The 27,707-nt window shown below is 38.0% G+C and overlaps 1 protein-coding gene across 2 annotated transcripts in view; it reads right to left on the bottom strand.

Annotated features, from left to right (window-relative positions):
• Nucleotides 1-27,707, bottom strand: part of plppr2a (phospholipid phosphatase related 2a) — a 73,835-nt gene that overhangs the window by 11,124 nt on the left and 35,004 nt on the right. For both annotated transcript variants that reach the window (XM_036589325.1, XM_036589326.1), the window contains exon 3: nucleotides 26,436-26,624. In XM_036589325.1, coding sequence (XP_036445218.1) covers nucleotides 26,436-26,624 — 189 coding nt within the window. The remainder of the gene's footprint in view (nucleotides 1-26,435; nucleotides 26,625-27,707) is intronic.

The raw sequence follows: 27,707 nt of genomic DNA, 5'->3' as shown, positions 1-27,707 counted from the left end.
TAGTAGGCCTATTTGACGTATTTTCACTTAGAAAATCAACAAAATGTAAAATATTGCATATGACTGTATATTGCTAATTATCCGCAAAACAAAAAAGAAACCCATAAACACTTATGTTTCGGCTCTTCTGTGGTTTCAGTCTTTGTGTGGTAAAACCCCAAAATAGGCCTAATGTGATTCCATATTCTGCATCAGAAATGTTGGTCTTTTCAAGATTTTAACTCTTTTGTTTCCAATCTATAATTAACAATGACATAACTTACAATATAATAACAATAACTTATAATAACTTACTACAATACATGCAGAATACAGAACAAAAAAGATGATTCTATTAAATAAAAGTAAACTAAAATTTTGACGTGTTTTATAGTTCGGGCCCTGTGGGCCCCTTGGGCCTTTATGGATAATTCTGCTGAATTGATTCAGAGCTGAAAACACATTTTGGACTTTTAACTGACTTGGACTTTAAACTAAAATCCTTTTGCTTCGAGTGACCCTATACCTTAATTATGTTTATTTTATTACACAAATGATTGAACATTCCATTTTGTCACTACTAATACAACAACAAGACTTTGTGAAATGTTTCAGTGGTGACTGTTTCGGTAGAGACAATTTTAGCTAATTTTGATCAAAACTCAAAAACACTGGCCAGTACAGGACTAGCAGACACAGCTTTGAACAGCTGTACATTTTTCATTAAAACACAAAAAAGTTTACTTAATTGCAGGAAACTGTTTCGGTATTGACAAATTCTAATGTGACTAAACTGGTTTTCAGACTTTGGGACACATTTACTTACTTACTAAAACAATGGGATCTAACTGCTCATCATGTGGCCATGGATAGAGGACCAGTCTCACTTCCTGCTTTAAAATGCAGGGGGTGTGGCTAAAATACAGACTAAAAGTTTTTGTGTTTTGGTAGTGACATGAAAATATGGGACAGAGTTTTTGAAATTTTTTTAATATAAAAATTGAACTCTTGTAACTTTACTTTAAAAGACATTTAAAAAAAATGAAGAGAAAGTATTATTTTAAGTTGAAATGTATGGGTTAGGGTTTGGGACAGTCACCTCCCAGTAGAAAATACCCTATAAATGATGATTTTGTATACATATTAAGCTTATTGCTATCTCTATTTAAGTTTTCCATTTTGTTCAGTATTGAAATAGTTTCATACCAATATTAGCTCTGAAGAGGCACCTAGAAATAACAAAATCAAGCCATTATTTGGCCTCTTAACTCTTACTGTGGATTGAAATTCTTATTTCTGTTAGATCTCCGGCGATGCACTTAACATGCCTCTGTATGTGTGTGTGTTTTAATGATTGACTGAGGACAAATTTGCAGCATTGTACTCAAGGGTGAACACATGTGGCTAGCACAGAAGACTATTTAGGACAGATGTCCACAGGGACACCTGTGTACAGAGGATAAAGTCCTGTTCTGCTTGGTTGGATAAAGAAGTGTGTCTCATATTGCCACTCACTCATGGAGGTAAAAACAGAGGATTCTGGTATTAACTGATGCAGAAACAGACTCTTACTTCCAAGTGAACAGAGCACAAGAGCATAGGCATGAAAAACCACTAAAAACCACAGCAGGAGGTAGGAAAATATCCACAAGCACAGAGTGGTGCTTTACAGAGAGCGATGCATGACAAAGAGTCAAAGTTCTGACAGAACGACAGAGCATGTTGTATTCTTTCACACTTGTATTCTTTTTTTAAAAAAGCTTAGTGTATTCCTCATATAGTATTTTTGATTGTTTACTCCTTTCCTGTGTCCTGTATTCTTTGGAGTCACAGTGTACTCAGACTACTTTCTTAAAATTAAAGTTGTTGGTTCTTGAGATATACAGTTAAATTGATACAGAAACTTTACATTATTTAGAGGCTGTTGAAACTTTAAAGCTGCACTATGTTCAAATATTTTTTGTTAAAAGTTGTAGAAGTAGCATTACTGAGCCAGAAAAAACACACTAAGGACATTTTCACACTAGAGTTTTTTTTTTCCAGACTGAGGACCACTTGCTCTGCAAGTTTGGTACATTGGGTACATTTGACTTCCAGCAAACTCTGGTGTGGCCTGCTATACATGTGGAAGTTATCTGCTCCTGCGCTGTGTATCGGGTGGTGTGATTGGTGCATTTTGTAACATGACTGCTTTGACTTATCATGTCACTTTCCTTTTCAAAATTCTAGATTCTGCAGTGTATTTAATATAGGCTAGCCATATGATAGTCCCAAGTTATCGCTATAATGCATCAGTTTATGCCTAATGAAACCACACTTTCATGGGACTGGAGCAAGGTTACTGCAACAAGCTCACCTTTGTGGAGCAAGCACATGTACTGAGAGCATCCCAAAAACGTATGTCTCGTACTGGTCTGTATGGATAACGACCTTCTCATACGAGAAGAGCTCCTTGTTTGCAGGTGCTCCTGAACAGTGAAATGCCATGTATCCAAGAAGTGCTGCTCTTTGCTGCTTGAGTGTTTGTATTCAAGAAAAATAATGAAAAGCAGCAAACAGATGAAGCTAGTGACGTATGAAATTGCGCAACAGATCCATGATGGTTTGGATAGAATTCTTGTGCATGAAAGCAAACCAGCGATAATGAGTCCCTCCCCCAGATGAACCCAAAATCTGCCCTGGGTGTGGACTCAAGTAATCAGGACAAGTGTGAAAAGACCCTAAAATATAGCATGTGTGTGCTGAGAAACTCTACAACTGAATAGAGGTGGACTCAACAACCAAATAAAGTGGACTCTATAACCGAATAGGGGTGGACTCTACAAACAAATAGAGGTGGACTCTACAACCGAATAGGAGTGGACTCCACAACCAAGTAAAGGTGCAAATTGGTAGCTATTTACATCCCTATGGAATGAGTTATTCATATCACCCATTCAGAATCGTAACTTAGCAGCTGCTTGAATCCTGTGGGGAGAAGTACCCGCTGAGACTTTTGTTTTCTCCGCGAAGCTGCAGTTGGCTTCCTATTCACCAGCTTCTAATTCAAATCTTCTGTTCCACCTTAATTGGAACAACTCTAGCATGTAACTGTTGCTCTAATTAGGGTGCAGTGGAAGATTCAAATAAGAAGCTGGCTAACTTTAGCTTTGCAGTCTGAGAGTTTTTGTTACTTTGTCATGGATTGTTTTAAAGCGAACTACAGAAATCATTTCTGTTATTGTCCATTTGAAAGCATGAAATCTATCTGCATTCAATTCACAACACATATCATAATGCAAACTCCAACAAAATCAACATCTGGTTTGTTCCACCACTGCGGTTGACAGCAAAACTTCACCGCTGTGGACTGCAGACCATTGTGGCTGGCAGTGGCAGAATTTACTGTTGTGACTCCGTTGAAAATAATGGCACATCCGGTTTGCAGTCATCTGTCTACTGCAAACATGTGAAGACTTGAGCGCTGCACATACACAATTAAAAATTTACCATTACCATGCGCATTGTGACACCCATTGTGACGTTACATTCATCTGCTTGAGGAAGAGGTCCATCTGACATAATTGCATGTTGCATGCAGTTACACATTTTCACCAAAGAGGTCTTCAAATCCTTCAAGTGTAGGTTTAAATATGGTTAATAGAGATTCTAATGACACAAAGTCCTTATTTACACTTGCATCTTATTTACAAAAACGGTTCTTCAAAGAACCATCCATTGAAAGGTTCTTTAGGGAACCAAAGGTGGTTCTTCAGTGACATCTCTCCAAAAAAAAATATTTTTGGCACCTGCATGCATTGATCCATCATAACGAAATTATCTGAATGTAACAATTCCACTGCATAGATGTAATGTTTGAACTTTTTATAATCAAGTGTAATAATATACAATATAGTATGTACTTATATGTTTGGGCCATAAAATAAAATTTTTAGGTTATTTTAAATGTAAATAAACAACCATCAAACAAACAAAAATTGCTTGATGTTATTATAATTAATTATAAAAATATTCAATACCCTATGCTATTATGATCAATTCTAATAATATTCAACACAGCATTCGCTCTTCTCTGTCAAACATAAATAAATAAATAAATAAATAAATAAGCAAAAAAAATAAATAAATAATGAAGATCATTTTTATTGCCTTTATTCCACTACTGTGAAAACAACATCCTAACCAAACTGAATTGAGGAGCAATGTGAGATTTTCTGATTAACTGTAACCAAAACAAATTATTGTTAGGTCAGAGATTTATTTATTAACACCTTTACCTGAAACCAAAGTTAGTAAAAGTAGGTCAGCCGTCCTGTTTCACTTCATGCATCTCTCTCTCTCTTTATATATATATATATATATATATATATATATATATATATATATATATATACCTTCCACCCATTAAATCCCCTCTGCCGTTCTTGTTGGCCTGGTCGAACAGATGTAGTATCAAAGCAGCTGAGAAGATAAGCCATTTTGAGACTGATTGTGTTCTTCTTTATTCCCTTTCTTCTCTGCGTGAATCCCACTCTGTCAGATGTGCTCTGAAAAAGAAGCCGCCTTGTTTGTTGAGGTAGCGCAACAGTTAGCATGAGTCATTTGAGGCCGAGTACACGAATTTCTCAGTGGAGAATCTGTAAGGTAAATCATGAAGACAGAATGACAGGGGGATTGTGGGAGAACAAAGCATAGAGGGAGGGGGGGTGGAGAATAGGGGCGTACCTATGTTCACACATACAAGCGACTGAAGAGGCATCATTATGTCTGTGTTTGTTACTAGTGGGTGTGCATCAAAAGCATATTCTATCCATTCTAATTCTGAGATAAATCTGGACTTTAATAGCATGTTGAGAGTATGAGGTCAGGTCTTAATCACCTTAATCTCTTTAAGTGTGAATATGTGTGTGAGCATGTGGTTAAATGGTTCATCAACAAGTCTTATTTACATCTTCCTATTTACCCCAAATAGAGCCAAGACACGTTTGGCATATGAGGCTTTCTTCTTTAGTTTTGCGGTGGAGCTACGAGGCTAGCTAACAAGTAATGGAAGTTTAAACGTCAAGCAAACTGCATGCCTAAATCATCACATACTCGCCTCAAACTCTGTATGGCACACTGATATCTTTAAAAATGGACAAAGGTACATAACATAGCTAAAAACACTATTGGCAGCCATATTAAAGCCTGAATTGTGTCCTTACTTTTGTTTTAGTTTTGTCCATTCTTAAGCTTCCATTAGTTGTTAGCTACAGAAGCAGACTTCAGACACAAAACATGTCTTGGCTGATCAACTGTATTGGAGTTGACCCTTTAAGGTTGTCACTTAATCTGCTCTTCTGTGTTCATCACGTTTTCTCAGTGTCCTTGTTGCACTTATTGGAGATGTAAAGATCTAACAGAGCCGAAAATGTGTTGATTTTTGTTTACTCACAATGAGCAAACACATAAATAGAAACAGAAATAACACAGCAGTAGTGCACTTAGAGTTTTCAGGAGGGATATATGTGTAGATTAATGTACAAAACTTGACTTACTTTTTTTTCAATAATGATGTTCTTATTTACTTTGACGTTAATACTGCTAGAATGATGGACGTTCTCCAATACAGGCCACCTCACTTTGGGTTTTACATAACTCATCTTTCTTTTAATCTCTTCATTTCTGTGGCAGATGAATTGTCTTATTTCATCCTGTCATGATCTGCTCCTACCATTACAGTTTTGGGGAGGCTGCAACAACAAATATGAATACAGTACTATGAAAAATCATGTTTAACAATCAGCGACACTCAGGCAATATAACTTAACATTACTTTACCAACTTAAATGCCTGGTGAACAAGCAAGCTAGCTTGCACATTATGTACGTTAGGCTAATGTTAAATATTTTCCCAAAGTTGGAAATGTCTGCTCCCCCAACAAAATCAACATCTGGTTTGTTCCACCGGTTGATGGCAAAACCTCACCGCTGTGGACTGCAGACCATTGTGGCTGGCAGTGGCAGAATTTACCCTCGTGGCTCCGTTCAAAATAATGGCACATCTGGTTTGCAGTCATCTGTCTACTGCCAACATGTGAAGGCAGCATTAGACTTGAGCGCTGCACGTGCACAAATGAACTCACAGGCATCACCAGCTTTTTGCGTAGTTTAGAGTGACAAATCAATCGTAACAGTGTACTTTGATGTGAAAATGCATACCTGCTACCTGAAATGTGTACAGGTTGCCAGGTCTGCATTAAGTCTGTCCTCTATGGGTGCTTTACTGTGTATATGTAACACTACCATTGGCAGACTTTACACCTCAGATCAAAGAAAAGTATCCAGCAAGGCTTTTACATCGAGACAAATATTCATCGCAAAATGGAAATAGTGTATTAATTATGACACTACTAGCAATACTTATTGTTAAAACATTGTTTTCAGATGTGATTTCTTGCAAGAATACAGTTTGAGAGAGAGGAAATATTCAGAACGCAGAAGTGGCTGAAACTGGGGGATGAAACTGGGGGATGGCCGTTTTCAGGGGGCATGACGTTAGAAAACATGGTAGCACACCGAAGGCTTTGATTCTATGGGCTGATATGTTTCACTGAAGTATATGCCCATATGTATGTCAAGTCACTTGGCTAAAAGGGTTAATAGGTTAAGTTGTGAAAATTTCTAGCCGGGCCATCGCTTTAATCGAATGTGACCCCAGTTTTTGTGAATACTACAGCTTAGATCTCGCAAACACAAGGGAAAGAAGCATCAGTGCTGCCGAGTAGAGCTGCCGAGTGTGACATATGCAGAAAGGCCAGCGCGCTCTCGCCTCAGAGCTGCCATCTGCCTCACTTCCCCAGGTGGAGTCACTCCCCCACAGCTTAACACCCACACTGGGGGCTCTCTGAGTGGACCTGCAGAGGGATGCACAACCACTGTGCAGTTTGTGATGTAATTCTCTGATCTCACAATTATTCCATTATTCTACATTGAAAATCTGGTATTTTTTCATTTAAACCTGTACTATTTCTAGGCCACTACTTAAATTGAAGCAAATTTGTGAAATTGACTCTGCTAAGGCCTTTGTACAAAAAAAGGTCAGATCTGTTTTTAGTCAAATTCCTTTCAGTGAAGCATGTGCCTCTCGGGTGGATGTGATCTACTGATCAGAGGCTTCTGCACAAACCAAGGAGCCCATGCCAGCTTGAGCACATGCCAACATTAAAGCAAAAGTGGGACATACCACATACTAAAGTATTTTGAAATCCAGCAAACAAAGATTCTACCTTTCACTCTAACTGTTATGCTGATGCCATCATTTGTAATGAAAAACTTTGTATTAACTTAGAAAGGAATGCAACATAGAACCATTTTCATTTTTTCCAGTGGTCTCAGACTTTTGAACCCCACTGTATTTTATAAAGATGCACTGAATTAGATGTATGGTTTTAGGTAAAACCAAACTGTCCAAACATTATCAAAACCTTTAATTTATGTAGAACCTCTCTTCATATGGATGTTTTTTTGACTCTCCTATTAACTTTGGGGTCAATTTAACCCCATTCAGTGTTTAACGTCTCTAAATAAATGCCTGACATTTTATTTTTGCTTCATATTTTATATTTTTTAATAATTGTTTAAAAATATTTAACTGGGTAAACATAAAATTAACATGCTATGTTTTTCACTGTACTTTACATATTTTGTATGCATTGATGCTCTTTGGGGTCAGTTTGACTCCAGGCTGTTTTAGCTGTACAAAACATAAGAAATATCAACATATTTGGATGATATTGTGGTCACTATAACATGCAATTTCCTTTGCTTTAGGGCCCTAACCTAACATAACCACACCTGTAGCAGAGGAATAACCATGGACAGTTAACACCACATGGGAAAGGGGAACATAATTCCCACCATAACTTTGACATTTCCCAGAGATTTAAATTGCTTGGGTCAATGACGCCAAGGATAAAAGATGTTAGTAAATTTGAAGATAACAGGAAGGGTTCAGCTGTCAAAAGGTTCTTTACTTTTGCACATCTCGTTTACAAAATAGGTCTTTAAAGAATCATCAACTGCGAGATTTTTTAGGGAACCAAAAGTAGTTCCTTCATGGCACTGCTCCAACAAACCATATGGTAACATTTTAAGAGTATATACGCTTAGATGTGTGTAAGTATATAATAGACGTTAGTAAAAAGTGTTAAATATTAGTCCTTTTTATTTAAATGAGTTACGATAGTGACTAAATGAGCTGTGACTTGTCGGGTAAATTAACCTATTAACTGCAGTAAGTAGTAAACAAATGCATGCCATGGAAATCAGGACTATTTTTATGGGCTTTGAAAACTTCCTCACTTCTTTAGGGCAAGAAAACAGAACTAAGTCAGTTTCAGTCAGTGTTCATTCATGAGGAACTCAGAGGCATTGCTGTCTGCACGGGAGCACTAATGAGTCTTCTAATGGCTGTTTTCTCCAGAGTGATTAATGAGATTTGTTATTTGGGGGTAGGAAGATGCCAGACTGTAGACTGAGGGTATTAATTGTGCAGACATGTCTGTGTCTGAAAAGCCTTTATCACGAGACTTAACCACGCTAGATACGGAAATAACATTACAAAGCCAGCGGAGGGCACAGCTTAGTGCTTTGTCTGCTCTCATATACATGATACAGCTAATGAAGGACTGAAGTATGTTGCACAATGGAAAACACTGACTATGGAGTGCAACGTGGACAATAAGTCTTGATCAGAAAGGGCTAAGAAGGTTTTATAGTTAGGACCAGACCTAAGTGATACTTCAGTGAACACTCAAATTTACAGTTTTCTCCTTACCCCCAATGTAGTCAATCTGTCGAGACATGTTTGGTGTCCAAAAGTTGGTGCCCAGACCAGTAGGCGCTGTGCAAACCACATACTTAAATCATCACACACTTTATTGAGTTGTTAAGGAATCTAAAGTGGATTTATGTGGTCTCTGATATTGTTTAACAGGCAGTGATGGATGGTCATAATACTGGATTGGTGGGCTATCAATGGCTTCATACACTGTAACATCACATTTAAGAGCCCCATCTGGCTACAGATTTTATGTTTAAATGTTAACGTGCACAATTACCTGATATGGCAAGTTAACAGAGCAATCACAGTATAATTCACAGCAGCATTGCACTTTATCAACTACAACATGACAAGGTTTAAGTTCAAATCATTACTGAAAAACTCTGTAAAACTTCACTATACAAATGATTAAATTTATCTTACCTGAATGTCTGTTACACGAAGATATAAGCTTTAAATGTCCATGTATAAGATCCAAATGTCCTTGTAATGCTGCTATAGCACCACTGTTAGCAAAGCGCTAATACCACAAATCCCATAAGATGCCTTTTGGAAATTAGCAATATTGCAAAAGTTTATATGTGATAAATACAAGCTTCTTATGAGGCAAATAAAAATGTTACTGTGTTAAAAACTGATAAGCAGTGCCACTCTCACAATTTACCTGTATCTGACTGTAAATCTAAGCAAAATTACTTTACAAAGACTTGTGTGTCTCAGCCAGTAAGATCTTAGAACCAGACCTACTCGCCCCAACAGGTCTTTGACTGCAGACTGCAGGAAGGCGCAAATAAATAAAGACTAAAGGTAATAAAAGCACAGTTTACAAAACTGGTATAAATATCTATTAAGAAAAACAGAATTGTGAATGTCACATGAACCTTACCATCCAAGGCCCTGTTGTTCGTGATCACTTCGCATGATGACTTTTGTCCTTTTTTGCTGACTTTTTGTACAGGCATTATGTCTTCCTGCTGCAAAAGGCACACAGTGACCCCTCAAGCCCTGCTGGCATGTGTGTTCTACCAGCTCCACAGCTGAGTTTTTAGAACAAAAGGTTTCAGGTTTCAGGTTGCCATGCCATAGCCATCTGTGGCCAAGACGCGATTCATTTTGTCAGTGACTTGGTTCCTTTTTCCCTGTCCATTTAGAACAATCACAAACATCTTTATGGGTCACGTGCACAAAAACAGGAACTTGGTGCCCTCCTCCAAAAGATACTGCATGAGTAGAGGCTCAAAAAGACTTGGCCATGTGTGGAGGAAGCATGTATATGGGAGCTAGTGTTTGACAGAATTGGAAAAAAAAAGGATACATTTGGGAGAAAACTTGGTCAAAAATGCAAAATTACTTCAATACGCAGATCACAGCATAGTATATACTGAGCTCTTTTAAGCTGACACACTTTAACCCAGTGGTTATTTTTAATTAGACTAAGAGCTTTAATATACTTTTATGCACTCCCTCGAATTTAGAAACATGCAGTTTAGCTATTACCACAGCCTTGCATTTGAAGCTTACAGAAGCATTATTTATGAACTAATTCCTTTGAAACATTTTGACTTTTGATTTGATTTGGAGGTTTGTGTGGTCCTTTGATCATGCAATGCTGTGACGTTTGTTTCAAAGCTGTTGATATATGACATCTCTTTCAGCTCTCCCACTCATGCTAATGCTCTTCCTCCATGATCAGCTACATCAGCCTAATTAAACAGACACACAGCTCCTCAATACTGCAGAAATGTCTTTATACACATTGTAGAACATGTATATACAGCAACATTGTGTAATGTGGGTAATCCTTTCTAGGGGGAGGTAATTGGCTATGACTAAAGTATACAGTTGTACATGAAAGTTTGGACAACCCTGGTCAAATGATACATTTTGAGGATTTTCCAAGTGAAAAGAAGAGTCCCATCACTACATGGAAGAAACTGAAACATATTTCTGCAAATTTGAATGCACAAGAATTATGCATTTTCTAAACCATATATCATATCATAGGTCTCAGAAATTAATCCAGGTCAGGTGTGGACAATTCCAGAGCTTACTATATTCTGTGTCTTTTTAAAACTTTTCAAAGTATTTTGCTTACACTCAACAACCATGAGCTCATCAAGCTGCCGACTGAGGATCTGAAACTAAAGATAACTGACTCTTACAAAGTAAGAAAATACTATAAAAGATGTCTAATCACTTTTGGGTTATAGTTTTCACTGTCTGAAATGTCATTAAACATAGAAGTTAAAAAGAATGTTTTAAGTCAAGACAGGATTTGGAAGACCAAGAAAATCCTCTGCTTGAACTCCACATAGAAGACTCACAGAAGACACATAGATAGACATGCAAAGCAAAACCCCCACATCACTACCGATTACAGGAACACTACAGGAAGACTTGGCTGGCAGGGGAATAGTGATGTGCAATGTGCAGTGTTGTTACATAAATATCATGTACATCAGGGATGACTAATTTTATCCGCAAAAGGCTGGTGTGGCTGCAGTTTTTAATTCCAAACAAAGAGGAGCACACCCTGATCTACATAGAAAGGATGTCTGAAGCATACAAAACAACACAATCTAGTTCAAGTCTGAAGAAAAACTATGTTTGGAGAACAAAAGGAGAAACATTTTAAAACAATAACCTGGTATTGTAACATCATATATATATATATATATATATATATATATATATATATATATATATATATATATATATAAATCAACCTTGGGCTAGCCTTCACTGTGCCCAGACTTTTCTATGATTAGATCTCAAACAATGACTAACCCATGAATATTTCTGAACTAAAAGTGGTATGCAAGAAAAAAAGAATATGTCATTCTAATTATATATATAGGGGGCCCCCATGGACCCTCATAGATTAGGTACTATTTGGGTGATGGATCATTCTCAGCACTGCAGTAACACTGATGTGGTGGTGGTGTGTTAGTGTGTGTTGTGCAGGTCTGAATGGATCAGACACAACAGTGCTGCTGGAGTTTTTAAACACCTCAGTGACACTGCTGGACTGAGAATGGTCCACCAATCAAAAATATCCAGCCAACAGCGTCCTGATCGGTGTGTATATATATATATATATATATATATATATATATATATATATATATATATATATATATATAAATATATACACACACAAGTGGAAGATTATGACTGTTAATTATACTTTTACTTTACCGCTAAAGTCAACTATCAGAACCACCTTAGAAAATAATATATTAACACTTATTAGTTTGTTGTATAGAAGTATAAAATTGTATAGAAGACTTACACAGAAAGATAAAATCAAAAGAAATCAACATCAACATAAAATCAACATCATTTGCTAAACCACTTCAGAAGACACAGTTGGGTCCCTTTGGATGTTTCATGAGCTTCTTTTAACAAGGTTTCAATGAGATTTGTACAACAATCAGTGTACTTTTACCCTGATACCACGCTGCATGACATGAGCTCCAATTCCCTGTTCAGTACACTTGAAGTAAGCTTATATAAGAATTTCATCCAAACATTATCAAAGCCAGTGAAGCTGTGATGGGTCTTCCAGAGGTTTTCTTTTACAGTGCTCAGGTATAATGCAGCATGTACTCACAATGAACTCTTACACTATATGTGGCTACTCACCCTCTGTCCTGGACTGACCAGCTCTAAAACCTACAGACGCTACTGCCACATGGAACTACTGCATGGAACTAGCCTACTATTAAATACTCTTAAAAATAAAGATGCCAAAAAGTGTTCTTTAGAGTGGTGCCATAGAAGAACCACTTTTGGTTCCCTAAAGAACATCTCAATGGATGCTACTTTAAAAAACTCAACTGAAAAACTCTTCAGGGAAGCAAATGTGCTTCTTCTATGACATTAACCCTCAAACTCATTTTCTTGATTTTTTTCACACATTCCTAACTTTGCCTTTAAAAGCCTAAACATAAAACATGATACCCATACATGTCCGATATCTTTGTTGCTACTATGCCAAACCCCTGCAGCAACTTCAATGGCTGTAAACTCTTTGCACACCATTCACGTGTTTTCGATGAGTGATTCAAGAATAAAGGGTTTCCGATGTGATTGGTTAGTCCTTAGTGATTTCCTAAGTGTTCATTGGTCAGTTTTACATAAAATAAAGACGGACACACGAATCCACCAGTTACACACGGTAAGAGGCAGATGATGTGTATCTCAACCTCTCTTCATAGCCTCATAACTCCGGATGTGAGTCACACATGATCTTGTGATAAGATGAAATGGAAAGGGCGACTCTACAGATTCAGGAAATGTTTGCACTGTACCAAGATATATATAGTCACACACAAAAGTTTGGGCACCCCTGGTCAAATTACATGTTTTATTCATTTTCACATTTCTGTACATTTTAATGCACAATTGCTGTTTATCTGCTGAATTTAATATATTGGAAAAACATTACTACTCACTAGTTACTGTGAAACTGTGCTCTAAAATCTTCAAAATGCCTCTGTAGAAGATGTGTATTTTTTATTTACAAAATCAATGGAACATGTCCTTCGATTAAATGTGTTCAAACTTTTGCATAACACTGATTTCCTGAATTTGTAGGAAAGCCAAGAGAAAAACAGAAGTAAGAAAGTAATGACCAACAACATGTTCCTCATTTTGTAATGTGCAATATGCACTGTGTGATATCTTTTTAGTTACTGAGGTTAAGGTTAAGTTCAGAAAACATATTTCAGACTTTTAACTGACTTGGACTTTAGACTTGAATCCTTTTGTTTTGAAGGACTCTAAATCTTAATTAAGTTTATTTTATTAAAAGAAATGACTGAACATTCCATTTTTTTACTAACAAAACAAGCATAACACCACTGAAACTTAAGCAAATATTTTTGAAAATGACCATTTTAGCTAATTTTGAGCAGAACTCAAAAACAACAGCCAGTACTTCACTAGCAAACACAGCTTTGAACAATTGTACACATATAAAATCACAATATTTTTCATTAAAACACCAACAAGTTTATTTAATTGCAGAATGTGTGTTTTGGCAGTGACAGTTCTTAATGTGACACACCAATTTTCAGGCTTTGGTTCACATTTACTTCATAACAATGAGATTTACATAACTGCTCACCATGTTGCCATGAGGGACAGGGATGCAGTCCCACTTCCTGCTCTACAATGCAGTGGTGTGGCTAAAATAAGGCTCCACCTATGAACTAAAACTCTGTGTTCATGTAGTGACATGAAAATGTGGGACAACATTTTTGAAAGTTTTTTTTTTAAGTTTTTTGTTAACACTTTATTTGGAGTGGTCCTTTGTAGATGATTAATAAACTCTTAACAGATTATCAACAACAGATCAGTGAAGTAGCAGTAGTGCAGCATCTGAATACACTGAAGTAAATATCTTGTAGATGTTCTGTTTATGCATTACTTACATTAAGTAGATGTATTGTTAATATGTTACTTCCATTACGCAAAACCTAACCTTACCAACCTAACCTAAACCCCAACCCTCACCCTGACCCTAATCCTAACTCTCACCTTAACCTCAACCCAAAACCTGTTCCTAACCCTGACCTTAACCTCAACCCAAAACCTGATCCTAACCCTGACCTTAACCTCAACCCAAAACCTGATCCTAACCCTGACCTTAACCTCAAACCAAAACCTAATCCTAGAGAGAGAGTCCACTGAGTGTTTGTTTCACCTAAAAGAACCACTAAAATTAAGAGTCACCAGTTTTTTAATTAAAAAATTAAACTTGTGATAAATCTAAATATTTCAACCCCAATTAAAAAAAAAAAAATCATAAAACCTGTAAATATTATTTTCTGAAATTGAAATTTGGTGGTAAGGGTTTCAGGCAGCCACCTCCCAACAGAAAGTACACTATAATTGATGATTTTGTATATATTTATCTCAAAGAATGGCTGGAGTTTAAATAGATGATAACATAATCCTTGTAAATATAAAGGTTGGAATATTTTTGTTTAAACTAATTCAGTAGAATAGTCCATATACAAAATGTATATGGGACATGTTATTATTGCTTATGCATGATCTTATGTCCTAACACAGTATAAACATAAATCTGCATGTGAATGTCTGTGTGCATGTGTATGTGAAGGGAATGGAGCTATAGAAGCCTCGTGTGCGTGAGTCCTTTTGAATTCGTGTTAGTGTAGCGTGTGCCTTGGGGAGACTGTGGACAGTATTCTGCTGGACTGTTAGCATCACTACATAAAGAAATAAATGCAGCTGGCTCTTGAAAGTTCACTTGTTTTTCAGGGATAATTGAATTGACACATATGCACAAAAAAGGAGAACGTCCTAGACGCAGGAGCATGCCAAATGCCAGAAAGTGCTTCTGATTCAACAGCTGCTGACAGGAGAGAGCTGGACCACAATGAAGTTTGACCTCCCGCAGGGCCGGCGAGGTAGAGAGTTCTAGAACATTCCAGCATGAAGGACAACAACAACCCCCTCTGAGCAAAGCATTAACGCAACGGGGGGACCAAAAAATAGAGGACGACAGGAAGGCCTTTAAAAAGTAGAACTTAAGTTTTTACCTTTAAACTCTCAACCTCTTGTGTTTCTTTTCCAGTGTTAACATTTGCTTGGACGTTTACTGTGCAGTCTGTAATTTATGTTGTTTTATGTTGTTGCTAGGTATGTTGCAATTATTACATAATGACTGCCTGATTGCAGTTTTCACCTGACCGCAATTATTTTTCTTGTCATCACAATCATAAGTAATCACAATCATATGTTTTCATCACATGAAACAGAGCATCAACTGGGTATGTTTTTATCTGTTGAGCTGAGGCAAATACATGTAAATAGAAGAGGGCATAAAGCACATCCTTTAAAACATCATTATCATATGAAAACAACAAAAGTTCTAAATTTGGACTGGTGCTGTAACACCTTTAGAAAGCAATGGTGAGTGATGTTTATTTGATGTTTGGTAATAACACCTTTAGAGGGCAGCATTGAGTAATGTATGTTTATTTGATGTTTGTTAATAAAATTAGACCTTGAACTGTCTCTGCTGTCACTTGGGAACTACTTAGTGTCCACAGCTAGGAAGCATGACAGTTGATCAGTCAGTTTGGCTACTTTAGGCTTATACTTTATTAATTTAATTTATTAATTTATTTATTATTCATAGTTATAGTAAATTAATCAGTAGCTGAAATTTCATGACCATGATGGCCCTAGTCATTGCACTGTTAGTTCATTCCAAACAGAGCTGATAGAACATAAAACTGATTCTACTTGATGTTTCTTAACATCAAGACCAAAGAAGTGTCAGCATCTTTAAAGCAGGTCATTATAAGGCACACAATGAAAAATTGGAGTAGATCAGTCACCATAGCCATAGCCAAACTGTTAAACAAACCAAAAGCACTACCAATGATGTAGGCATAGATGTGGCAAACACTAAATGTTGCACACATTACTAAAGTAACTAGGGCCAAAATGTGACTTACTTGACTGGAAGTTAGTCCATTACCTAACTAAAACCAAACAGAACAGATCAGTTTTACTCATTGAAGACAAGCCTGGAGGCATAACATCCCTGAAACAAGCAGGAACCAAAATATGTCTGCATTACAGGCTTAGCAGAGCATCACCAGGGAAGATACCCAGCATCTGGTGATGTCTATGGGTTGAAGACTTAAGGCAATCTTCTACTGCAAAGGAAATGCAACCAAGCACTGTTAACTGAGGGAAATGGGACTGGAGGCTTTGTGTATAAAGGCATGTGACTCCTATACGGTTGATGATCTACACTTTAACCTCATTTCACATTCAGTGTGCTGGAGTCAAAACAAAAATGTATCATCATAAAATTGCTTATGAACAGCTCTATAAATATTTGGCATGAGCCTTTATAAATCTTCAAGTAATACAGTTTAAATGACCTGATTTTAATGACCGCAAGAAATTTGTAGCCTTTTTGTGGATTACAAATGTGAGCAAACAGGGATAACCTTCATGCCTCAGCTGTATGCCACTGTTACTCAGCTGGAATGCTTTGTTCCAGTATAAAAATATACCGTGTCTCATGCCTCACCATAGAAACAAAAGAGGTCTACATGAATATGGTCGTTCAAGCCTTGCAAAGGTGATCACTCACTGTTTAACAACTCTCCAGCCTTAATCATCTCTCCACTCTGCCCACCTGGGCTGGTGACCTAATGATCCTAGAGGAAGAGAGTGTTCACTTAAACATTGTTGAGCAAAAAATCTAATTAACAGAATTCTTCCTTACCTCAAGGGTAAATGATCTGCCAAAATGTTTGACGTTTGAACTATATTTTTGCACTGAAGCCACAAAGCTAATGGAACTAATCTTCAAATATTTGAAAAGTCACAGAAGTTTAAAAAATTGAATAATAAATTAGGAACCTGATAAACAAATTAGCTTCTCTGTGTCATTACACTTGAAGAACTATGAGATGACGGAACTCTATACACCACCAGAGGGCAGTGTAGAACCTACAACTTTTCCAAAGAAAGAAGCATAGAAATTCTACTGCTGCTGGCTAAGGGCTACCACACACCAGAGGAGAAGCACCACTCCTTGCTGCCCAAAGGTCTCTGGTTCCAGGTTGCAGACATTACAAAGTGCAGCTATAGCATATAGGAAGTGTAACAGAAAAGCACCAATAGACAAGAAACTGAACTTAATTTTATATTCTACTTTTATAGATTTAATGTAATAAAAATGTCAATATCATTTAGTGTATCTTCACAAATTCACTATTTTCAAGCTAAAAGATATTGTGAAACACAATGTAACTAGGCTAGTAATGTCAGCGGAAGGTAAAACATACAATTAACATTCACATATTTATCTTAAAGACTTAGACTGACATCTTTCTCAAGCCACATGTCCCCTGCTATGGATTTGTGGTCTGGATCTGGGTTTAATATTGCACAGCAATAGTAAGATATCATTGTTACTTAGAAATCACATTTGACTAAAATGTCTAATAACTAACCAATAATGTTGGCTTATAACCCACCTAGTGCACTGTAATTTATAACAATAAACAAAAGTAGGCCAAAGCTGAACAGCTGAAACAGCAGTAGCAGCTGTTCTGAATCCTGGATATGGATAATGGTATGTCATACAGCAAGGGTTCCTAAATTTGTTTGTGCCAGGACCCACATGTAGAGGCAGTGGTTCTCTTGTGACCCACCAAATATTTTGTGAAATAAAATAAATCATAAGCCTATCAAAAAAGTCATTAAGCCTTCAGTCCACTCTTACTCATTATACTGTTCATTCAGTCAACAAGCACAATAATAAACAGTGATGAAAGAATGAAATGTAGGCTAAGACTAAGCGAGACTATGGAATAGAAAAATAAAGCCAACAGTTCTTTGTTATATATTCAAAATCCATTCAGCTCTTACCTTCATTATGAAAGCATTAAAAACACATTTCATTTTGTTGGATGTTTCATGTCTTATTTAAATTTGTTCGACAATTGTTGTCAGCCTTCTTGTATTAGGCCAGCCAGCCCTGTGATATCATCACTTGGTGATTAATTAGACTAAAGAAAGCTTGTTTTATCCCAGAACCAATGCAACGCAGCAAGTGGAATGTATTTTGAACATGCTTCTAGTGGCAGGTAGATGGTGGCAAAAGCAAAAACAGACATGAGAAATAGACCCACAATCCCCTACCATTGTCATTTGTGCAACACTCGATAACTGCACTTTGAACACTACTTCTGATTCTCGTGGGAAAAAAATATATACTTTTGAATGCAACTTCCTCGTAACCGATAGTTTGAAAAACACTGCTGTACAGTGTCAAAAAACCACATCGTCAAAAAAGTCTGTCTGAGATTACCTAACAGCTTAATACACTTAGAAGCAGATTTAAGCATGCAGTTAGTATGTTTGGTGGATTACAAGCTTCCATTACTTGTTAGCTATATTAGATTCATAGCTTCATAGCCCAAACTTTGGACACCAGACAATTTCTCTGATGGACTGTGTTTATTTTAAAAGGAAAAATTAGTGTGAATTTTTTAACCTTTGAGGTCTGAGAGAGGAAGAGAGTGAGGGAAGGAGAATGCACGCGTGTGAACTTATCACCGCCAGGTCTCTGAAAGCTAGTGCCAGCTTTAGGAGCCACAGGCTGAAACACACTCATACCTCATACATAATGCATAACTGGAGTTTAAATGAATGGTCAATTGTCCTACTGTCTACTCGTTGAAAAGGTCACGAGTGAGCAGAAGAGGAGAGAGCAGTAGAGGAGTGCGGGCATGGCCAGTGTCTGAAGGGTGTTGGAGGTCTTCATTTTGCCACTTTAACTGCCCTCTGTCTGCTCTCCTAGTGGGTGATAAAGAGCTCAGACTTTAAAATATGAAAGCTATAGCGGACAGAATTAATTAGTGAGCCAAATGTGCCCTCAAGGTTGAGCTGGACCTCATAGCACCCTCTGGTGGAGCTGGAGAAACTGGGTATAGTGACCCAGACAGAATTGGCATCAGCAAGATGTAGGATCAGTGGAGCTCACTGACACAACAAACAGTGACATTATTACTGTATTAGTTTTGACAAGATATTCCTCTAAGATGTTTAAAACATCTCATTGCATGCCCCTATGTATTATGCAACAATTTGCAACAACGTAAATAGCAAATTTAATACAACAATTTATCCTTCAAGATAGATGAATGCCAACTTAAGTGCACACCAACATGATGTTTTTTGAAAGTGCACAATTACTTGTTAAGCTGAAACAGTAGACACGTTTACATGCAGCCTAACAATCTGTTAATAATCCAACTAAAAGCTCAATCGGAATACACTCGTCCAATTGAGTCCATTCAGAATATAATTTCTATCCAATTGAATGAGGTGGATAATCCTGTAAATAATCTGTTAAATAGAAGAATAATAGCCATGTAAACCCTTGCATCTGATTACATTCCCAATCTGAAAGTTTAAGTATGTTCTGCGTGCATGCGTATATAGCAAAAATTTATAATGTTCAACATGGCGGGAGCAGAAACTGGTCTGCAGAGGAGACGAAGTTTATGCTTTGAACTTTAAAAGACAGCGGTGGGATGGGCGTCCAGCTTATGTGTCTCAGAACATGACGTCTTCCTCTCTGCCTTGTTTAATAAGTACATGTGAAGTATGTTTTTCTGAGTCTGCCATAATTTTAAAGTAATTAAAAACACCATCACTGCTTACTGCTGCTCGTCTCACTCTGACGGGATGTGATGCTCGTTGTCATGGTAACATCCACACTAAGTGGTACTCTACTCATGCCCATAAAAAAAACCCCAAAATTAGATTGAATACAAACAATATTCATTGGATAAGTAGTGTATTCATGTATGTCTATGTGTTTGTTTAACCATTTCTAAACCTCTCCTCATGGCAGCCCAGTATTACATGTGGTAATCATCTAATACTTGGATTGGCAAATCAGTGCTTCGTTATGTTAAATCATGAATGCTGGTGATGGAATTTAACAAATACATAGGGGTGTCCAGGATATTTATGTTTATGTGCATTTATTGTAACAATGTGATATTTTTTTTTACAGGCAAACATTTTTAACATTTAATGCTTTTAAACAATGTACTTTTGCACAGTGCTGTATATTGTATCTTTGTGGGACATGTTCCCTGATTTTTCCGAAACACTGTGTTGAACCGTATCATACTGAGGATGTGCACTAGGGATGTGCACAGGTACAAACACTCAGTTAACCATCTGATGTGCCAATATTCTAATACTGAAATCACTGAAAAGAGAAAAAATACACAGGCTAACAATTCAGTGAAACATGAAACTTGTATTCATGGCTTTGTCAGCCATTCTGAACTTTCTTCTGTTAAACTTAGAAATTCACAAGCTTATAAGTGTACAAAGACTGTCCAAATGCACCAGTGCATGGACCTTTCGAAGTTCTCCGAGACTGAGTCTTGTTTGCGGCTGTGATTTGTTTTTGTTGAGTCTGAGACCTTGTGTATGTATTACTTGTTTGATGAGATGAATTTGGGTCAGGCTTTGTCTGCACTTTGTTTTGATTAGATGAGTCTGAGTCTGGGTCAGGTTGTGTTTGTGTTCCGTGTTTGATTGCTTGGGGTTGGGTCAGGCTTCGTCAGAGTTCGACTGTCTGAGTCTGAGACTTGTCAGGTTGTGCTGTGTGTTGGGTTCAGTTTGGGTCATGTTTTTCCTGCGCTACATATTTGACTGAATCTGGGTCAGACTATGTTTGTGTTCTGTGTTTGATTGGGTGAGTTAGGGTCACATCATGTCTATAAGTTTACGAAAAGGATGCATTAACATAATTCATAATTAAGGCTTCTGGGCAAAGATCCTGAGAAGGAACAAAAGGCCAGGAAATTTGAGACAGTATCTCAGACTAATAACTGATGGTGTTAAACGTGTGGTGTATAGTGCTTAAAGCCTTAGGGAACAAGAATGTTTTCTTTCATATTAGGTTAATCTAGCTCTAATGGGTAAACAATATACATGTACAAAAACGGAAGCTAACCACCAAATAAAAGCTAACCCATTATGCATAACTGAGCTAACAAGCCAGCTCAAATGTCTGTCAGTCTGGCTGTCATCTGTTTGTTCATTCATTTGTTCATCCATCCAACTGGCCAGTCCAGCGTTCCCCGCATGTGTATTCCCTGGATGCACATCCAGCAGTGACATGAATAACCTTATTTAAAGCGTTGCTACATGAATGCTGGATAATGTTTTAGTGAGCAGACACAGGCTTATAAAAGTAGTGATGGATCCAGCAGGTTGATTTGGGAGGAGAGAGGCTGTTAAAGATGTTAATTAAAAAGGTAGCTCAGTTGTGGCTTTCCTGATAACGATGAATCACAGGACTAACAAATGTGTTAACAGGATTCTAAAACAACACGTTTTCTCCTATGTTGAACTGCCAAACACACACACTGCTTATAAAGATCCGTAACCCCTTAAATGACCAAGACCCACTCCAAATGTTTACTATACACATCTATAACCAAGGCATGACTCAGCCAGCTTGCAGTGTAGTCCATGTAGTTACTGAATAATAAGCCTTAGTATGTGATAAACTTGGGATTTTAAGAGGTTAAAAGAGGCTCTTAGAAGGGCTCTTTGAAACGCACATTCCAGCTAAGGCATGGTTGATAAAGTTGACAAGGTCAACAAATAAACTTTATATACAGGGAAACAAGAATGAGAGAGGTGACTATGCAGGGCTATACACAGAGAGATATTTTAACTTTAATGTTTTCAGATATGGAAAACAGATATTTGTTATGCATACAGTTCACTGTACAACACTGGTGCAGTATGGATTTGCATTGCCGGGAAAGAGATTAAGAGATTCATGTGTTCACATAAACAAATTCTGTGTTTCTTTCTCTCTTCCTCACCCATTTTTGGATGGATATAACATTAAAAATCACAAAATAAATGGTTATACCTGAGAATTTCATTGTTTTTTTAAATCCTGACATCAGTGGAGGCCCTCTTGTTTATAAATGTTTCAGGTGGGGGGTTTGGGGGCATGGGGAGGGGGGGCTGAAGCCTATCCCAGTTCTCACTGGGTGGAAGGCAGGAAACACCCAGCATCATGCTAATATTTATCAGAATTAACATTCACAGGAATTTTCAATCACAATGAGTCTATCCTTACCTCAAATCATACCAGCATGTCCGTGACTGATCGCAGGAGACTCAAATACGGTGGTGTCCCGCGGTGGTATCCGTAGAAACGGACCAGACAATGAACCAGTCAACCTTGTTTATTAATCATAGGCCTGACCAATCACATTGTGCAAAACTGTGAAACTGGCATGTGATGTTTCTTTTCTCCCTGACTTGTGAGGTAAAATATGGTCTTGAAAAAAATAAAAAATATAACCAGGTATATGCAAAAACACATCTTTAGATGTCAATATATGGAAACAGCCTGGTAAAAAGAGTCAGTATGTAGTCAGACCACACTACACCACCGGTCACAATCATATGTGAAGGAGGCCCACAAAGCACCAAAACAGGTGCTCTATCCAATTAAGGCTGTGCTGGCTTGGGGACCAGTTTGTTCCTGCACAAAATGAAAACTTAGTGGTTTGAAGTCAAACAAGACCTTCCTCAGAGCAGATGATGCACCGAGATTTTGTGTGACCGAAATGTTTGCACCATCTTTCTGAACTATTTTTGTCTATTAAAGACCTTGCTTAAACTATTGTATATTTATGCTTTTAGATTATTGAACTAAGTCCAGTTTGATTCTGTATGACCTTCTGTTTGCTCTGAATTCTGAACTCACAAATGCCAATATCACTGATTTTTCTAAAGGTAAAACTTACAATCTTAACTTTGCTAAAATGTTTTCTTGGCTAGCTAGTTGAATTGATGTCTAAATGAAATGAGCCTCATGTCTGAAGCAAGGAACAAGTTTTATATGGAAGACTCCAACAGATAACTAAAACTGTAACCTACTGGGGATTTTTGTCTGTGGACAAAAACTCAATGTTTGATCAGCTGAGTCTTGCCGAGCTTTTGCTGGGTCTCTGTCTTTGATTGATTGAGTCTGACTCTGGTTTTGTGAATGCCCTAGCAGGCAGAGAGCTTGCACCAGGTGCTGCATATTTCATGCTTGCTGACTCTCTCTCTGACTCTCTCTCTCTCTCTCTCTCTCTCTCTCTCTCTCTCTCTCTCTCTCTCTCTCTCCCTCTCTCTCTCTCTCTCTTTCCCTATAGGCGGACTCTGACAGCATCCAGGTCTGTCTCTCCTTTGCTATTTTTGTTCAAATTTCTTTTACACGTGCCCTAAGGATACCTTGGTATCTGATGTTTTTCATTTTACTCCTTTACTCTTCCCTCTATCTTATCTCAGATCTCTCTGCTTACTATCAGCTGTGCTCTGTCTGTCAGTCTATTTTCACTTTGGTTGCATGTGCGCATTTACACATTTAGACTAACGCGCACACAACCGCACGCGTACACACCTCTCCCCGGGCTTCAGCACTACTCTGGCCAACTCTCTCATTAGCATACAAACACACACACACTCATCCCTCCTCCCCCGCCCTTCACACACACCTCACACAGTCAAGTAACACACCCTGCAAAAGGTGGGAGGTAAATCCATGCGGTTTTACAATCTGTTACCTGCAGCTTACTACACAACACGAAGACACTAGCGAAAGGAACACCATTAACCCTATTCATACCTATTTAGGTAAACAAACATCAAATGCAAGCAGTACATTAGTCACAGCACATGTGCAGTAGTCCTTGGGGTAGAGGTGGGCAATATGATGATGCTGTACCAATATTGTGATAAATTTTGTTATAGTGGTAAACATAACACGATCATCGCTAGTACTTAAAGAGTAATGAACAACTACATGCTTAATTACAAAGAGAGCTTAATTAGTCCTGTTTATTTAGATTGTGTGCAGTGAATAAAAGTCAGTCTACTCAGAGTTTTTGATGGCAGTTTTTAAAAGTGGCACTACTAGTGTATTGTGCCTGCATGTCAAAATATTAAGTCCAATGCCAATGTCTAGGGTACATCCCTAGTTAATATAATTAGGGAACCCATGTTTCCTGAGTGCTGCCACTCTTTGCTAAGAGAACGTCTTAAACCTGAGGTAGCGGGTTTTAGCACTTATTTTGTTCTGTTTTTCTTCTCTGAACTATTTTTAAAAAGTGGTTTACACAACAAGCACATTATAACCACTATAACCATTATAATACAGCTGTTAGCATGTGTTTTACCTTAGCTAGCTATCTAGATCTAGATTAGATGTATGTTCAACATTCAGCCTAGCTAAGGGGAGGCTGACGGCCCCAGCATTGGTTTTGGTGCCAAAAAATTAAGCAAAGATTTGACACATCATAAAACATCTTTTATTCATTCACTAACAAGATTATGACTCCCACATCAGGCTATTTTCCACCAGCACTCTACCCTTCAGCTTGGGTGTGTTCAATCATGCAAACTGATTGGTTGTCTAATAAAAGTTTTCAAACTTTTTCAAAGTTCAACTTTTTGCAACTCAAAAAAAAAACAAAAAAAAAACAAACAAACAAAAAAACCTACTGCAGCACTTTGTGGCTTCTTTTTATGGGATTATATGTAAAACTATACACCAGCGCTTAAGGTGAAAATTACACTCTAAAAAGTGAAATTTACACTCTAAAAAGTGAAATTACAACACACCCACCTGTGTTACCTGCTTTAACACATTTTGTGTCACTTTTAACACACAACTGTGACATCCTTAACTAGGCACAGAGGTATTTTAAAACATTTTGTGTTAAAAGTAGCACAAAAACGTGTTGTCCTTAGCTGAACACATTGATGTGGTGTCTAGTTAAGGACAAAATAAAAGTGTTTTTAACCTCTTTGTTTTAAGAGTGAAGGCTAACATAGTGTATTTCCACTAGCATGGCACCAAGGGGTGGGCGATATGACAAAAATTTAACTCTACAAGACTTAAAGAGATTTTTTCATTGTTACTGTACTCTCTTTGTAATGAAACATCCAGTTGTTAGCATACTGACAATATCCACAATATCCAGTCTTATAAAAATGTTTTGGTGTTTACATACAGAGAACACACCTCTGTACATTTTAATGCACGATTACTGTTTATTTTCTGGATTTAAAACATTGTAAAGAATGTATGAAATTTATGGCATATTTCATATTGTATGTTTTATGTTTTTCCATCATATTAAAATCAGCAAATAAAGAGAAATGGTGCAGTACAATTTGCATAAAAATGCCATTTTTAAGTGCATTCTCTGTACAGGACACGGTAACTTATGTTAATCAACAAAACATCTAATCTGACCAGGGGTTTTCAAACTTTTGCACTCAGAAAGCATATTGTGAAGTATACCTCTTAAAAAAAGGTGCCAAAAAAGGTTTGTTGGGCACTTTTGGTTCCCTTCCTGGAGAGGCTTCTTTAGAGAACCACTTTTTTAATGAGATGTGAGTGTGAAGAACCTTTCTAAAGTTAAGAGCCTCCATCCAGTGTAAAGGTTCTAGAAAGAACCCTTAAATTAGCATTGAACCTTTACATTAAATGATGATTCTTTAAAGCTTTAAATAGTTTTTCACACTCACATGCCTCTTTTTCAATCAAGGTTCTTTGAGGAACCAAAAGTAGTTCTTTTATGGCATCACTCAAAGAACGCTTTATTTTTTATTTATCACAATAAATATACTCATTTTGCACACCCGGGGATCAGAATATTATAATGGATGTAGTCTTCTACACCCAAACTTATATAAAATATCTAGGACCAAAATTCAACATCGTTGAATGACACTGATACCGGTATACAAGGCGATATATCGTCCAGCATCGACATGTAAGTTGTAAGTCAAACACAGAGCCTTTCTCTTTCTCTTTCTCTTATGCGTACACACACACACCCTCGCAATAAGCCGCCCACCTACTCACACATACGAGTCTATCCTTTTATCCGCGCTCAACCAGCAGCATCAGCACCCACGCACACGTTCATTCTCCCAACCCATTAGCACACCACAGTGAGCGAGCGAGATAAACAGAAAGTGAGAGCGAGAGAGAGCACAGCGTGCTGTGTACTCACCGTAATGGTAGGGACGGCAGTGACCAGCGAGTAGACGAGGACCGGCGGCACTTTGCTGTTTTCATCTGGGCCCGGGTACGGCTTGGAGAAGGCTTTGTCGTAGCAGAAGAAGCCCTGGACGTGAACGGGGAACGTGTCCGTGTACTCGAAGTAATACGCCAACAGCACGGTGCCCGCCATGATCACCAGCTGGAAATAGAACATGATCCTGTCTTTAGAAGCGAGAAGAAGAAGAAGGAGGAGGAGGAGGAATACTCCAAAGCCTGCACTCCACTCCCCTTAACTACCACACACAGCACCGGCATATAGAGAGAGAGAGTGAGAAAGAGAGAGAGAGAGGGAGAGAGAGAGAGAGGAAGGGGGGGAGAGAGACAGAGGGGAAGAGAGAGAGAGAAAGGAAGTGTAGGGAGAGAGGAGAAAGAGGAGAGAGAGGGGAAAGACAGAGAGAAAGGAAGGGTGGGGAGAAGTGCGAGAAAGAGGGAGAGAAAGAGAGATTAGGGGAGAAAGATTGAGAGAGAGGAAGGGGAGAGTGAGAAAGAGTGAGGAAAAGGGAAGAGGAAAGAGAGAGTAAGAAGGAGAGAGAAAGAGTAAGGTAAAAGGGAAGGGGAAGGAGAGAGAGAAAGAAGGGGAGAGAAGGAGAAAGAGAGGAAGAGAAAAGAGATGTGTGTGAGAGAGAACAGTGAGAGTGAGAGAGGGGGTAGAAAGAAAGACAGGACAAAAGGGAAAGAAGAGGAAGACAGAGAGAGGGAAAGCGAGAGAGATGAAAAAGGACCGAGAAAGAGAGGGAGAAAGCGAGAGAGATGGAAGAGACAGAGAAAGAGAGGAAAAGGAAAGAGAGAGAGAGAGAGAGAGAGAGAGAGAGAGAGAGAGAGAGAGAAAGAGAGAGAGGAAACAGGAGGGAGAGTGAGAGAGAGTGCGAGAGAAGCTCCTACAGAGAAAGAAAAAAGACTTCTTGTATCGACAAAGCAACCTAGCATAAGAAAAGGAGAGAGAGCGAGAGAGATCGAGTGCAACGGAAAATAGGAAGACAGAAAGGGGAAAGAGAGACAAGAAGGTTGAGTTAAAGAGAGGAGGGAAGGGGGCTGCTCTGTGTGTGCTGGCACAAACGGGTCTACCATGTGTAGATGTGTGTGTGTGTGTGTGTGTGTGTGTGTGTGTGTGTGTGTGTGTGTGTGTGTGTGAAGTGCAGTGTGAGTGGATGTCATGTGTGAACATGATCATTAACACATTTTAAATGGAGGCTTCTTTCTGTCCTGCTTTCAGCATCGTTCC

Source organism: Colossoma macropomum, unplaced genomic scaffold (assembly GCF_904425465.1).
Source record: "Colossoma macropomum unplaced genomic scaffold, Colossoma_macropomum, whole genome shotgun sequence".
NCBI classification, from domain to species: domain Eukaryota; kingdom Metazoa; phylum Chordata; class Actinopteri; order Characiformes; family Serrasalmidae; genus Colossoma; species Colossoma macropomum.
The sequence above is the reverse complement of the archived record's forward strand: the minus strand, read 5'-3'. Positions and strand labels throughout refer to the sequence as shown.